The sequence below is a fragment of the Cnephaeus nilssonii genome (assembly GCF_951640355.1).
Source record: "Cnephaeus nilssonii genome assembly, chromosome: 17".
NCBI classification, from domain to species: Eukaryota; Metazoa; Chordata; class Mammalia; order Chiroptera; family Vespertilionidae; genus Cnephaeus; species Cnephaeus nilssonii.
The window spans coordinates 31,324,282-31,339,436 of record NC_137088.1 but is presented as its reverse complement, the minus strand read 5'-3'; the positions used below and the strand labels follow the sequence as shown (position 1 = coordinate 31,339,436).

Genomic DNA, 15,155 nt, shown 5'->3' with positions numbered 1-15,155 from the left:
CACAGAAAGGTATGTAAGAGTAATAAATACGTAGGCAATAACATATCCTTCAAATAAGGATATGCCTAAGGGAGCTGGCCACTCAGGAGAGAATGCCAGAATGAGGCATGGAGATTTTGAGCACCTGCCTGAATTCAGGCAGGTGGTGAGCAACACCACTGTTCTGCTTTGCCTAGGAACGTACCAGGTGATCGGGGGTATCATCTCTCCAGTCAGTGACAACTACAGGAAAAAAGACCTTGCAGCTGCCCACCACCGAGTGGCCATGGTCCGGCTGGCCCTGCAGACGTCCGACTGGATCCGGGTGGACCCCTGGGAGAGTGAGCAGGCGCAGTGGACGGAGACGGTGAAGGTGCTGAGGTAACAGTGGGCATGCCTTCCTGAGATGACCAGGGGCCATGGGTCATGTCTGCAGGGCCCATGGGGTGAAAAGTAGGGATGGAGTGTTGAGTGGGGCTTCAGCCAGGCCTTCACAGCCAAAACCCAAGAAGTGCTCACCCTAGAGGGAGAGAGACCAACAGGCCCACGATCTCAGAGAGGTCCTGAATGAGAAAAATCACAAACCACTGCCCTTTGGGATGGGCTTTCTGGAAACGCCCAGTCTTGTTTCAGCCGGTTGTAGGTACCATCTGGCTCCAGTGCCACCACTGACTAGCTTTGGGCATTCGGTGACTCTGGGCACTTGACCTAACTTCTCTGAGACATATTTCTCATTTGCAAAATGGGGACAATCAATCCTAATTAGGATTTTAAAGATGGAAATAACTTTTCTGACCCAGAACCACATAAAAATATTCAGTAAGTGGGACCTTTTATTATTGTCAGCATTGAGTAGGTTGAAAACTGTGGGTACATAATACGCTATCTTTTCTAATTATACAAGTCCTGGGTTCTATAAATCTAGACTTTAAAATGTGGGAGAGGGGGGGACTATGAATCTAGAACTAGGTACATGGCTTTTTTTTTTTTTTTTTTTCCTTTTGGAGTTGCTGTTGGCATTCAGGGTAAGTAATTTGCTCTGTAAAAGCCCTGGCAAGCCCTGCATGTTAGGACGATGGGTCACTGGCTTGTGTCTGGGAAACGTCACGGGGAGTTTGCTAGAGAAGCAGGAAGCCCCACCTGTCCTGGCTGACACAGGGGACTGGGAGGCGGGCCTGCCTGGGCTGTAATGACAGCCAACTCTGCCGGAAGCGGGCTGTGTCTTTCACCCATTTGGGAGCACGGGGACACGTTCGGATCATTGGCAGCTCTGTTTATAACCTGTTTAGATTTTCATTTTTCACGCATTTTCAAAGTCACTTGGGAGAAAGTTCAGGTAAACATTTAGCTACATACCCTGGTGCTTATTATTTACCTTTGGGGGGGGGGTGGGAGGGAGAGAGAACCAGCTAAAAGCATTCAGCAGTTCCAGTGCTACTTCAGAATCTGTTGCCAAGTTAAAAGGAGAGCAAATATGAAATAATTGTTAGGACATGTGCTCTCTCCTTTTTTAACAGAAGGAATAAGTTTCCGCCTAGATCATCATTCAGAATAAGCCCTATAGTCAGCTCTCATTCATCTAGGATAAGAGGGAAATGGAAACAAAACGATAGACAATCCAACAAATCATTTAGCTGGAGACGAAGGCAGAAACAGATAGATGCTGTGGAGTGTGGCCTAGGGCCCCGCTTTTGGAGCCCAGTTTACTAGCTAAGTGACCTGATGTGAGTCACCCTCTCTGAGCCTCAATTTCTCACCTGATCATATGGGGGTGACACCACCTACCTCAGTGGGGTACAGTGTGAATTAAATGAGATAGTGTAGGAAAAAACACTTGGTTTCTGGAAGATGCTTAATAATGTTTACTACCTTCCCTGCATCCCTAACTCTGGCCTGTAATTTATCCTCAAAACAGAGAAGCCATTCTTGGATAAATAGGAACTGACCACAGTACTATATCATATTACTAGAGCTTCTACGGGAAAATGCAGGTGTGAGCTAAATTTTACTGACTGCATTCTTTTTTTTTTTTCTTTTCTTTTCTTTTTTGGACATTGGCTGCACGTTGAATCACCTAGGAACTTTCGAAAGTATCAGTGCCTGAGTCTTTCCCCAGAGGCTGGGATATCGTCAGGATTTTTAAGAGTTCCCTGGTGATCTTAACCTGTGGCCAGAATTTTCAGGCTTGTCATTAGTACAGAGATCCGTCCAAACCAGTGGTCTCAGCCCTGCTGTAGGAATCACCTGGGAAGCTTTTTTTAAAAATGCTAAACACCCCCCCACACACACACATACACACAATTATGATATGTCTGGGTTGGGGTATAGGCATGGGTAATTTTTTTTAAATATATTTATTGATTTCAGAGAGGAAGGGAGAAGGAGAGAGAGATAGAAACATCAATGATGAGAGAGAATCACCGATCTGCTGCCTCCTGCACACCCCCAACTGGGGATCGAGCCCGCAACCCAGGCATGTGCCCTTGGCCAGAATCGAACCTGGGACCCTTCAGTCCGCAGGCCAACGCTCTATCCACTGAGCCAAGCCGGCCAGGGCAGGCATGGGTAATTTTTAAAAGGTACCCAAATGATTTATTTTGTGCAGCCAATGTTGAGAAGCCCCTGATACAGACAGTCAACACCATTTTATCAGCTGATTATCAGATATGTTTTCAATATTTGGAGTGAGCTTCATCTCCAAGTTTATTCATTACATTAGAAAATTTGTTTGATTATTAATGTTTATCTAAAACTACCAGAAGCTCTTTGTTTTAAGGTTGAAAAATCTGACTAATTGTAAAGTTAGGTGATTTCTAGAAGGCATGGTAAATCTACCCCATCTTTTGCTCCATTTAATATCTTCTTGATCGAGTCAACAGTGGATTTCCATCATAGTCACAGTGACAAATATCACTGTAAAGTAAATCACTGTGGGGCTTATTGAGGATTCTTTTTCTCCTTATCAGGTCGCTTATATTTAAGTCTAGGCCAGCTTTCATGCTTTTAGGGCATCTGATAACTTATATCTCACTCACCTTTTCCCCATGTTGTGGGAGGAGAGCCCTAGTCACGTGACTTGATATAGTCCATCATCAACATCTCATGTACCCCTTCGCAAACGTGATCTTACGCTGTCCTCACTTTACAGATGAAGAAACTGAGGCTTAAAGAAGCTAACTTTATCATAGTCACACAACAAGGAGGCAAGTGGTGGAGCCCCAGTCTATTGGACTCTGAAGCCAGTTCATGGCCATCTTCAAAACCAGGGGTCTGCCGGTGGGAACACCATGAGGCTGACTTTGCTCCTACCACAGTGACCCTTAGATCAGGTGTCCCCAGAGACTATTGGGGCTTCTTAGGACATAGAGAACGTGCTCCTCGGGTCAGTCCTCAGGCTTAGGGCAAGGCACACCAGGGTACCACTCAGGCAGGCAACAAGAGGAAGTGATGGCCACTTCCCACAGAGGCAGAGTGGAGGTCTCTGAGGAAGAGGCACTCAGCACCGTAAGTAATCATTTGCACAGCAGAGTTTAGAGATCTAGCTAATACTCAAAATAGGTTAACTTGAACTAGAAGCTTCAAGGTAAGTAAACAAAATGGCAGTCAGTACCTTTTATTGATCACCTACTGTGCGTACTAGGTGTTTTCATGTGTATAACATTTAATCAGCTCAGCAACTCTGAGAAGTAGGTGGGTTTAGCCCCATTTTACAGATAAGGAAATGGAGATTCAGAAAGGGTCAGTGACATACCTTAAAGTCCTGCAGTAAGCAAGTGGAAGTGAGACCCAAACCTACTTCAACCTGATGTGAGATTTCAAACTAAGCCAGGAGTGAAACCGCAGAGGCAGAGTGCAGCTTACTAAAACCAAAGCAGAAAGACAATATGGAAGCACAGCTAGGCCTTAAAAAAAACTTAGCCGAGTCTCTGAGATGATCAGGAAGGACTTTGGACCAGAATTAAATGTATTCTTTATCCACTCCTTCCATCATTCCGGAATTCTCGGTGCACAGTTGCTGAGTACTAAGACTGTAAGGGTGAATTGGATGCGCTCCCCGTTCACAATCTTATGGGGAAGATAGGCTGACAACAATAATAATAACAGCTAACATTTATTAGGCACTTTCTGTGTATGGGCCGGTGCTAAGCTCTTCAGGTAATTCTCACAGCAGCTCTCTGGGATGGGACTGTCATTATCCCCCATCCTACAGAGGAGGAAGCTGGAGGCAGATTGCATAAGAAACCCAGCAAGATTGCACAGCTACAAGCTGGAGCCAGAGTTCCAACCCAGGCAGTCTAATGCTGGAACTTAGTCTTTACACTGAGCCCTCCCCCAGTAATCATCAGCATTGAGCCTCTTCCCCAGCACTTGGCAGGGTAGAGCACTTCCTTCTTCGTGTTCTTGGGATACTCAGCGGAGATGAGGCCGGCATGAACTTTTCATGACCAATTAACAGACAAGATCAGTGAGGCTCCCAGGGTGTTAGTTACCCTTCCAGGATCAGACATGCAGGAGAACCTAAACTTGAACCTACCTGCTCTGGCTGCAAAGCATATGCTTTTATCACCGGCACTGCTCCCTCTCAAATACAGCTCTAGTTAATGCACAATACAGTAGGTAGGAGATAGAAGATCAAATTGATATGACATAGTAATTACCTGTGTGTGATTTTTTAAAAAAAGAAAAGAAAAAGACAGAGCTATCTCTTGATTTGCAGAAGACAGAATGCTAAAAGAGCCACCATGCCAAATTGGTGAGGCTAATCATATTGGAAATGCTAACGTGTAACGAGATTTGCTCTGTGTGCACACTGTTCAATGCACTTTGCATGTACAGCTCTTTTAATGTTCATAACCACCCGTTGGAGGCAGGCACTGTCATTATTCCTCATCATGCAGATGCTGAACCATCCACACAGAGACCTGAAACACTCGCTCAGGGATACACAGCAGGCCTGGGGCGGGGGGGGGGGGGGGGGGGGGGAGGGGGAGGAGGTTGGGGCACGCGGGGCAGGGCGCGGGGGAGCTGGGATCCAACCCAGGCAGACTGGCTTGGAGCCAGACTCTTAGCCACTACTCTGTCTAGTTCTGAAAAGTGGGTGTTTTTATCCCGGCTTTACAAATGAAAATTTTTGTTTTGAACTCAGATCTGTCTGATTCTAATAGCCATGTCCTTAACCCCTACTCAGTTCTTTTTAAAAAGTGAGATATTGAAAGAAAATGTGAAAAGAGTAGGAATATACTAATTCTTCCCCTCCTCCCCACCCCCCACCCCTCCTAGTGTCTGCTTTCTGTCTAGTACCTGGCACAGGGCCTGGCACATAGTAGGCCCTCAGCAAATAATTGTGGGATGTGCTACCTAAAATGGACAGAAGCAGGCTGAGACTTAACATCTGGGAGCCCCTGGGTGGCTTTGGGGGACAGTAGGCCGCACAGACACACCCTGAGCCTTATGTTTACAACACAGGCATCATCACAGCCAACTGCTCAGACATCTGCCCCAGGAGGAAGGTCGGGGCCAAGGCAGAGATGTCTCCCAGGCGCCCGCAGGTGGGTACTGACCCCCTCCTCTGTGGGAGGGAGAACTGATGGGAGTCACAGCCCGCTGGGGCCCGCCGGGTTGGGGTGAGCTTCCCAGGCTGAATGGTGAAATTAATCAGCCTGCCACCACCCCTTGTAAATCATTATGCTAATGGGATTTCCTGCCCCAAAGGGGTTTACCTACCCTGTGACCTATGCTTGTGACATGGATTACAGTCAGGGCTACACGGGGATAAATGGGTGAGTGATGCTGGGGTTCTTTTAAAAGCCTTAGCCTTTCTGTTTTGTGTTTTTGTTCTTTTTGTTTTTTTTCAGGATGGGTTTGTTTTTTTCTTGTTGAATACAAAATGTGCCATTATAACCCTTATACTAAGAAACTAATACAACAGTGTAACTCAGTGTTTTACTCGAGATTTAAGGGAATTCAAAGTTGGTTTGGATTGTCCTTTCAGTTTGTAACCCTGGGTTTCTACCCTGTTGTCAACTCCTGGTGTGTGGTAGAACCTTGCCAGCTGTGATTTCAAAGTACCTTCTTTCTCTAAAGGCGGCCATGGCACTGGGGTGGGAGTCAAATGCAGGGCCCGCTCTTGCAAATAAACAGGAACAGGTGATGGGAGGGCAGGACTTGACACAAGAGGGAATTAATTACTTTCCCACTGGCCTGAAATTCCAGCAGCCCATCTGTGGTTCTCCCAGCTTTGGTTGGTGGGACACTATTTCCAGATCAGTTGGGCTTGGGAATGTCATGGTTAAGCAAGCCTAAAATGGTTTCTTTACTGCAGGGCGTTTCAGAGCCTTCATTATGTTCATGAGCATTGTGACTCCACAGGAAAAGGAAATAGCAGCCATTGTCATTCTTTAGTCATGGAACTCTTTTTTTAGTGCATGTTAGTAATTCTCAGAACTAGTGCTCCCCAGAACACAGACTGGGAAACAATCTTCTAAAAGGACTTGAAAATGCCACCAGGCCCCAAAGGTTTCATGCAGTAGTCCCCAAATGCCAGCCAAAGGATCCCTCACAGCAGAATCGCCTGTGAGGCTTGTTAAAAACACGAATTCCCAGACCACACCCCAGACCTCCCAAGTGGGAATGGCACCTGGGAATCTGGGTGTTTCACAGTCACTCTGGGGACAGGCTTTACGGCCTGTTTGGGGAACTGTGTACTGGAGTAGGAATCTAAGGAGGAAAGAGTTATAGAGTGTCCTGTGTAATCAGCTTATACAATGTTTATTCTATTCTTCTCGTCTCAGCCTCTCCTCCTGACTGCATGGGCTTTTCCCCCTGCCCCAGTCGTGAGCACAAGGAGTGTTCATTCTCAGCCTTTTGCCTCCTTTCTGAGTCATCTCTGGCTCAGCAGTCACTCCTCATAGTGGTCTAGAGATGCTCGCTCAGCACCGCCCCAGACCAGGCTCTGGGCTCAGGCTGAGAACAGAGACAGCCTGCCCCCACGCTAGACCTGAGCTGGAGACAGGCTGTGAATGGTGATGAGTCCAGGCATGGATTAGGAAGGCTGCCTAGAGGAGGAGACACCTGCACCGGGACTCATAGGATCAGTAGGTTATCTGGAGTTGGGGGCATTTCTGGACAGAAGGCCAGCTGAGCAGGGCACAAAGGCAGGAAACAGCATAGGTGCTGGGCACTCCGTGCCTCTGGGGAATGCTGGAGCCTCCAGTGAGAGGCTGGGAGCTCCCCACCCCCCCGTGTTGTGGGAGGCATGCCACCCTGAGGCTCCCATCTTCTCGCACATCACCTCTCTGCACATGCTTCCAGAATCCCTGTCTTGGCTCTTTACCTGGCCTGCCCCTCCTCCCCCTCCCATCTCGGCTCCCCTGTTGAAACCTATCTGACCTTGAGGCGCAGTTTGGAACCCACCTTCCCCGTGAAAACAGCCCCATTTGCTTTCACTGAGATGGACTCCTCACTCCCTCTGCCAAAGCTCACGGCACTCTCTTTGGGGATTTATTTTTCTAGGGGTTCCTAGCCTACTCTGCTTGGCCCTATAACATTGAGGTTTGTCTCATATCCCCTTCTTTCTGTTCAAACCCTAAATGCTACTCATCTTGTTCTCATTTAAAGTAACTATTAAAAAAGGAAGTTTACATTGAATGAAAAGTGGGCTTTCAGTTGACCAGAATGAATCAGGGGCTTTAAAAATGTCCCTGCCCCTGCCCGACCAGTGTGGCTCAGTGGTTGAGTGTCGACTCATGCACCGAGAAGCCACTGGTTTGATTCTCGCAGGGCACATGCTTGGGTTGGGTTGAGTTGGGTTGCAGGTGCTCACGGGACATGCAGGAGACAGCCAGCCGATGTTGTCTCTCATTGATGTTTCTCCCTCTCCTTTTCCACGCTCTCTAAAAATCAATAAAAAAAAATGTTTTTTTAAAGGAGGGGGGAAAAATGTCCATGCCTCTTGCATGATATAGTTCCCACCCTGCCCCCTCAGGAATCTAGCTGAGGAAATATTAGAAATCAGGACAGAGATTTATGCAGAAAGATGTTTATCACACAATTTTTATAATGGCAGAAAATAAAAGCAACCTCAGTGTTTAAATATAAGGGAATGTGTAAGTAAATTATACTGTATACCTGGATGAAGAATCTACACAGAAGATCTTCTTGGTTTGGAGAAATGCTTATGAGGTAAGTGGAAAAAACAGGATACAGTTCTATATATAAAATCTCAAATATATAGAAAAATATAAATATTTTCAAATATACTAAACTATTGATGATTTGTAGCAAGCAAAATTATTATTATTACTAGAGGCCCAGTGCATGGATTCATGCACTGGTGGGATTCCTCAGCCTGGCCTGCGCCCTCTCGCAATCCGGGACCCCTCAAGGGATCGAGCCGAAACCAGCAATCCAACATCCCTCGAGGAATGTCGTAGTACACAAAGCAGCAGGTGGCCAGGGAGGAGCCCGAGCCCGAGCCAGGCACTGTGCAGCTCCCGCTCATCCCGGCCCTGTGCCTGCCAATGCCGCTGCTCAGTAGTGCTGAGGTGGAGGCAGGAGAAGCTCGTGCTGCTGCAACTGTGCTTGCCAGCTGTGAGCCCGGCATCTGGTGCCCGTCAGTCAGCTAAGCAGCGCTCCTGCTGCTGACCACCAGGGGGCAGCTTCTACATTGAGTGTCTGCCCCCTGGTCATCAGTGCACGTCATAGCTACCAGTCATTCAGTCATTTGGTTGTTCAGTCGCTTAGGCTTTTATATATATAACTAGAGGCCCGGTGCACGAAATTCATGCACTTGGGTGGGGGCGTCCCTCAGCCCAGTCTGCGCCCTCTCACAGTCTGGGAGCCCTCAGGGGATGTCCAACTGACGCTCCCAGGGGGAGCGGGCCTAAGCCGTGAGCTGGACATCCCTAGCACTGCTGCAGAGGCAGGAGAGGCTCCCGCCACTGCCACTGTGCTTGCCAGCTGTGAGCCTGTCTTTTGGCTGAGCGGTGCACCCCCTGTGGGAGCACACTGACCACCAGGGGGCAGCTCCTGCGTTGAGCAGGATCAGGCCAAAACGGGCTCTCCAACATCCCCTGAGGGGTCCAGGATTGCGAGAGGGCACAGGCCAGGCTGAGGGACCCCACCAGTGCACAATTGCCGGGCCAGGAAGGGACATGAGAGGTTGGCCAGCTGGGGAGGGACCGCAGGAGGGCTCCAGGGCATGTCTGGCCCCTCTCACTCAGTACCGATCAGCCGGACCCCAGCAGCAAGCTAACCTAACTGTCGGAGTGTCTGTCCCCTGGTGGTCAGTGCACATCATAACGACTGGTTGACTGGTTGACTGTCTGCCCCCTGGTGGTCAGTGCATATCATAGCAAGCGGTTGAGCGGCCTTAGCATATCATTAGCATATTACGCTTTGATTGGTTGAAAGGATAACCAGACGACCAGACACTTAGCATATTAGCCTTTTATTATATAGGATTGTTATTATTATTATCATTATTATTGTTATTATTTCCTGCTTTTAACACATATCTTCTATATGTTCCATAATTGACACAGATATGTTTATAATCAGGAAAAAAATACAAGAGCAATTAAAAGAGGAAAATGGAGTTTTTCTCAGCATAAGTCTGGCTTTTGATGAGGTGGCTTGTATGTTACTAGTGACGTATTTCTAAAGGACCATTTTGTGTGCTCTGTATTTTATTGTGTGCTGTTCTACGCTGGGATTGCGAATTATAGGCTGAGCTCAGCATTTTCTGGCTGCCAGAGCCCTGCTTTGCCCATCACTCCTGTGATTTGCAGTCCTCCTTGGCCTCACCAGAGTCATGTGGATTGCTTGTTGTGTTCTGGGTTACATGGGTGTCACACTGGGATGGAGGATGCCTGGGTCCTTTAACAGCCGACTATGTCTGTCTTTTGTGAAGTTGGTCCCCACCCTGGGCTGATGGGGCTGAGCACAGCCCAGTGACCTTCAGAGAACTCCCTTTCCATATAACTCGGCAGGCACGTCATCTGATTCCATTTCACACTGACTTGTCCGGTTAAGCTGGGTGCTGCCCTACAGACGCCAATACCTGGCCTCACCTTTGGTGTCCTCCTGTGTAGGCCCAGAAGTCCCACACTCCTGTGTGTGCCCATGTGCATATCCTGCACTAGGCAGGAAATTCACATAGCATTCCCTCCCTCACTCCATTTCCATAACTTCCCCAGGAGGTTTTATCATCCCCATTTTACAACTGAGGAAGCAGGCCTGTCTGCTACAACTATCCCAGAGTCGCAGCTGGTCTGAAGTTCGAACCCAGGGCTGACTGACCTCAGGTCTGGTGCCCTTTAATGTCAAAGAGTTAGGGCAGCTGGCCCAGTCGGTGTGGTTCAGTGTTGAGCATCGACTCAGGAACCAAGAGGTCATCAGTTCAACTTCTGGTCAGGGCACATGCAGGCAGGCTTGATTCTCCAGTAGGGGGCATGCAGGAATGAGTCCATCGATGATGTTTCTCTCTCACAGATGTTTCTCTCTCTCTCTCTCTCTCTCTCTCTCTCTCTCTCTCTCTCTCTCTCAAAATCAATTAAAACACTTTTTTAAAGGCATTAGGGCAGCTGGACATTTAACAGAAAATGTCCTGGGGGCCCTTCCCTCACATTCCATATGAATCTCTGCTTTTCAAAGCCTGTGGCAATTCAGAGAGAGCACCCTGCCCGAAAATGCCAGCGCACCTCCTGTTTATGTCACTGTTCAGACAAGTCAAATGGTAGCCTTTATTCAACACCTCAGACGATGTACTGTGGACTTGGCTGGTGAGACCCACTTGATCTGAAGGTTTTGTAGCAGTGATGTGAGTGGATTTGAGAGGGATATGGGAACACTTCTGTGAGGCCTGATGACAGGACTGCCCAGAGTTGGGGTCTGAGCACCTGTTGCCGGAAGAAGACAAGCCTATGACTTGAGGACCAGGGAAGGGGTGAGCAGGGGCTCAAAGGGAACCGTGCTCCTACTGTCATTGTTAATGAGTCAAGTGGCATCTCATATTGAAGCCGATATGTGGAAATCCTTCCACAAATATCTACTGGGAGGAGAAGGGGGTGTCTTTGTTCTCTGACCTTTGGGAACAGGGGTGTGTGCCCTAGGCCTCGGGAGGCCCTGGAAATAAATCTACATCATCTAGCCTCCCCCAGAGGAAGGCCATAAAAAACCACCCAACTGTCTGAAAGGACAAACTCTGGTGTTAGGCTGTAGTACAATGATTGAATAAGTAAGAGATGAGTAAAAACCTCACAGGTGCAGAATAATTCAAACCCACACATATGTTGAAGCAATGGGACCAGCCCAAATTAGTGAAAAGTGTGAGTTCTTGGAAAAATTTTAAATGCAGTTTCATTGATTATAAAAGGTCATCGGATACCCCGAAAGTGTTCAATGGATGTGTTGATGAATGAATTGGTGGATAAGTGGGGTGGATGGATGGACAGACGGACTGATGGGTGCAGGTAACACATACCACACTTACTCTGTTCCAATTACTATTCTAAGTACTTTACGTTTATAAGCTCATTTGATTCTAAAACAATCCTAGTTGATAAGTACTGTTAATATCCTCATTTTAAAGTTGAGGTCACACTGTTGAATGACAGAGCCAGGATTAGAATCAACGGTGTCTAGAATCCTGTTCTTAACCATGGAGAACTCGTGCATATATGCATTAATGTATGTTTGAATGCCATTTCCTTATACCAATATTATCCTGCTAGAGTGTTTGGAAAGTGTGTTTCTCTAATCACATCTGCTGAGTACACAAGTCCAGCACCCACCATTTCATAGGTGGGAAACGGCGGCCCAGAGAAGGAAGGCCTTGGCTCTAGCCCCACACTAGCCTGTGCCCAACTGGGGCTGGAACTCGGACCTCTCCGTGACACTCAGTTTCTCGCTTTCCATCCCACAGCTGGGCTAGTGCTCCTCTTTCACTTCATCTCTCTGGTCCAGGTCCAGATTCCTTCAAAGGTTCCACAATAGAGGAGCCTAAACTGAGCATTTACATCAGGTTTTCCCCCAGCAGGTGGTACCCTGAAGCCCCTCCCAACTGAGGTTTCCTGGTGACTGAGAGATGCCAGCGCTCTAGGAGCCCTGCCTGGGCTGTTGACCAAAGCTAGAATCCCATCCTAGAAGGACCAGGGATCCTGCCGGTTGCTTCTCCTATGGACTTGATTTGTCCTTTACAATCCAGGAAGGGCTTCTCGGTTCTGATGCATGTACAATTCCTGCCAGCAGGCGGCAGCAGAGCCTACCAGTTACAAATGCCCCACCTAGAGGCTGGCTGTCAGGTTTGAATACTAACTGCCTGGAGGAGTGAGTGACCTCAGGCAAGTCACTTGCCTCTCTGTGCCTTCCTTTCTCCCTCTGCAAAATGGGCGCAACAGTAATACCTGCCTCATAAAGTTGTTCTGAGGCTCAAATGAGATTATACACAAAAGGCGCTCAGCAACCAATAGTGCTCATAGTAAGCACCCGATAAACGTTAAGTATTCTTTTATCAGCACTATCGCCATTCTGTTAGAACAAATGTCGAAGGATTATCCACATTGATCAGTTGTTCTAGAGCTTTGTTTCATTGAAAACAGATGACAAGGTCATCAGCTGAGGTCTTAGAGACCTTTGGGTTATCCTTTACAGTTAACCTTTATGATGAGGTCTTAGAGAAGCACACATGTTAGAGCTGAAATGGGTTTTGAGAAGGGCAGTAACTTGTCTGAGGCCCACAGCTTGTTATTGTATAGCCACCTTTGGACCACTCTGCGTGGGATCCAGCAACCACTAAAAATAAAAACTATTTTGTGTCACTTGGCACTTCACCAATATCAAACAAAGATTTATTGATCGAATTATTACCTATAACTGTGTGTCCCTGAAGTGGCTTCAGATTCATGCATTTTCTTTTTAAAGTCATGAGCATGAAGACAGTGAGTTTCCAGTACATTCCAAGGAGCGTTTTATGAACATTGCCAGTGGGATACGTTATCTTTCCCGGCCGTGACCCTTCCTGTAACGGCTGGGACCTGCCCTTGTCTTTCCAGCTGTGCCTGAGCTGAAGCTCCTCTGCGGGGCAGATATCCTGAAGACCTTCCAGACCCCCAACCTCTGGAAAGACGAGCACATCCAGGAAATAGTGGAGAAGTTCGGCTTGGTGTGTGTGGGCCGGGCTGGCCACGACCTGAAGAGGTACATCTCGGACTCGCCCATCCTGCAGAGGTGCCAGCACAACATTCTCCTGGTCAGGGAGCCAGTGCAGAACGAGATCAGCGCCACATACGTCAGGAGGGCCTTGGGCCACGGGCACAGCGTGAAGTACCTGCTCCCGGACGCCGTCATCGCCTACATCAAGGACCACAACCTCTACTCCAGGGGCAGTTCTTGGAAAGGCAGCAGCACCCAGAACAATGAAGGGGAGACAAGCTAGGGAGGCCAGCCTCTTCGTCACTGAGCGCCTCCTGAGGAGAGAGCCATTCGGTCTTTGTTTTTCTTTTTCTTTTTTTCCATTTTTCATTCGTTTTCTTTCAAGAATGATTTTACTTCTGAGTCCTCTGTCCCAGGCAGGGATGCCTTTCTTCGGGAAGAGCAAGTGTCTCGAGGATGAACATTTATCGAAGAAGTTAACATGGCGTGGCAGGTCATTAGGAGTAGCAGAAGCTTGCAGCATCTTTGGGTGAAGAGGCCTTCTCATTTCGTAAGTGGTACTTGTGACGGGCACATTGAAGGTGGTTCTGCGCATGGCAGGGTCCCCTGTGGGTCACATCAGAATTGCCCACAATGCACTTTTTAACTAGGACCAGGTGCAGCGTGGTCTTGATTGGAGAGATTTGACAGGATGCTAATTAACAAACAGTGGGCTTTGTCAACACCAGGTTTCAAACAAAATAATACCAACTGAGGACTTAAAAATTTGGAAGCTGCACTTGGCTGATTCACACCAGATCTTCCTTTAAGAACCAGGATCTGCCTGCTTACTGGCCATTGATAAAAGTTTCAACTAAAATATTTCCAGGTAGTGATCCTCAAACAATATTTTTGATACAGCAGATATTTTTAACACAGCTATCCTATAAATGCCTGAGCTCTTGATTTCCAGGTTTCTAAGAAGAAACTGAGGTAAGACAGATGCCTCGAGTCTGTTAGAGGATCTTTCTGAATGTTTAATGATGGCCTGCCTGTTTGAGTATTGACAAAGGGATAAATAATAAATTGACATAAAAAACTACTAATGAAAAGTTTCTCTTTTTCTTCCTTTGTTGTATTATTAATGCCTGGTGTGCCAGATGTTGCTCTTCTTTTTAGCTACTCCATGCAATTTGCTACTGTTCCTATCAAACTGGCCTGAATTTAAAAGTTTATGTTCCTAGCAGTGGACGAGGCAGTTGCTTTTCAACACCATGCGCACAGTTCTCCAATCTGAAGCTCTGGGCAGGTGGTCTTGTTCAGCTGGGCCCTGGAAGATGAGAACAGGAGCCCAGCTTGGGTTCAGGATTTATCCTTCCATTCCTGATAGGAAGAGGTTTTGATTGGCCTAATTCTGTTTTGAGTTTACTCTTTAACTTGCCGACTAAATGCCTGCATGTATTCGGGTTACTTCTCCATCCTTTTCTCCTGGCACATCCTTGCTACAGTTTTAGTCATGCAGAGAAACAGAGGGTCAGTCGAAGAAACCTAAAATCTCCAGAAATATATCCCAGTGTTTGCATATGTGTCATTACAGTGGTAACTGAAATTGATTTCCTGGGTCCAGAACCGTGGGGCCCTCCGTGGGGATCCCCAGACCTGTACTCCTGTAGCCTCTGAAGCTGCTGGCCATTCCTCCTCCCCTTCCCCCATGATTGACCTCTACCCTAAAGAGGTCCCTAAGGACCCTGATAATGCAAAGGGAATAGGAAACCCACAGCCTTGTCAAAAGCTGCCGCAGCAAACAATGTGACTTTGACTAGCTCCCTTCCCACTGTGAGCCTCAGTTTCCCAGCCTCTAAAATAGGCACCGACAACCTCTAAGTTCTCTTCCCGCTCTGATTTTCTAAGTCTCTGAGTGCCTCTGACCTCAGCCTGTCTACTTTTCTTTGGGTCCAATGTTTCTAGCCAGACTAGGAGCTCTCCAAGGGCAGGGGGATCTTTGTTTTGTTGGTTGATCTATCCTCCGTACCTAGAAATCTACT

At 47.5% G+C, this 15,155-nt stretch overlaps 1 protein-coding gene across 1 annotated transcript in view; it reads left to right on the top strand.

Annotated features, from left to right (window-relative positions):
* NMNAT3 (nicotinamide nucleotide adenylyltransferase 3) overlaps positions 1–14,180 on the top strand; it is an 81,192-nt gene extending 67,012 nt beyond the window's left edge. Inside the window, exons 3-5 of the mRNA XM_079795573.1 lie at positions 177–360; positions 5,446–5,528; positions 13,032–14,180. Coding sequence (XP_079651699.1) covers positions 177–360; positions 5,446–5,528; positions 13,032–13,414 — 650 coding nt within the window. The 3' untranslated portion in view covers positions 13,415–14,180. The remainder of the gene's footprint in view (positions 1–176; positions 361–5,445; positions 5,529–13,031) is intronic.
* The last annotated feature ends 975 nt before the right edge of the window (positions 14,181–15,155 follow it).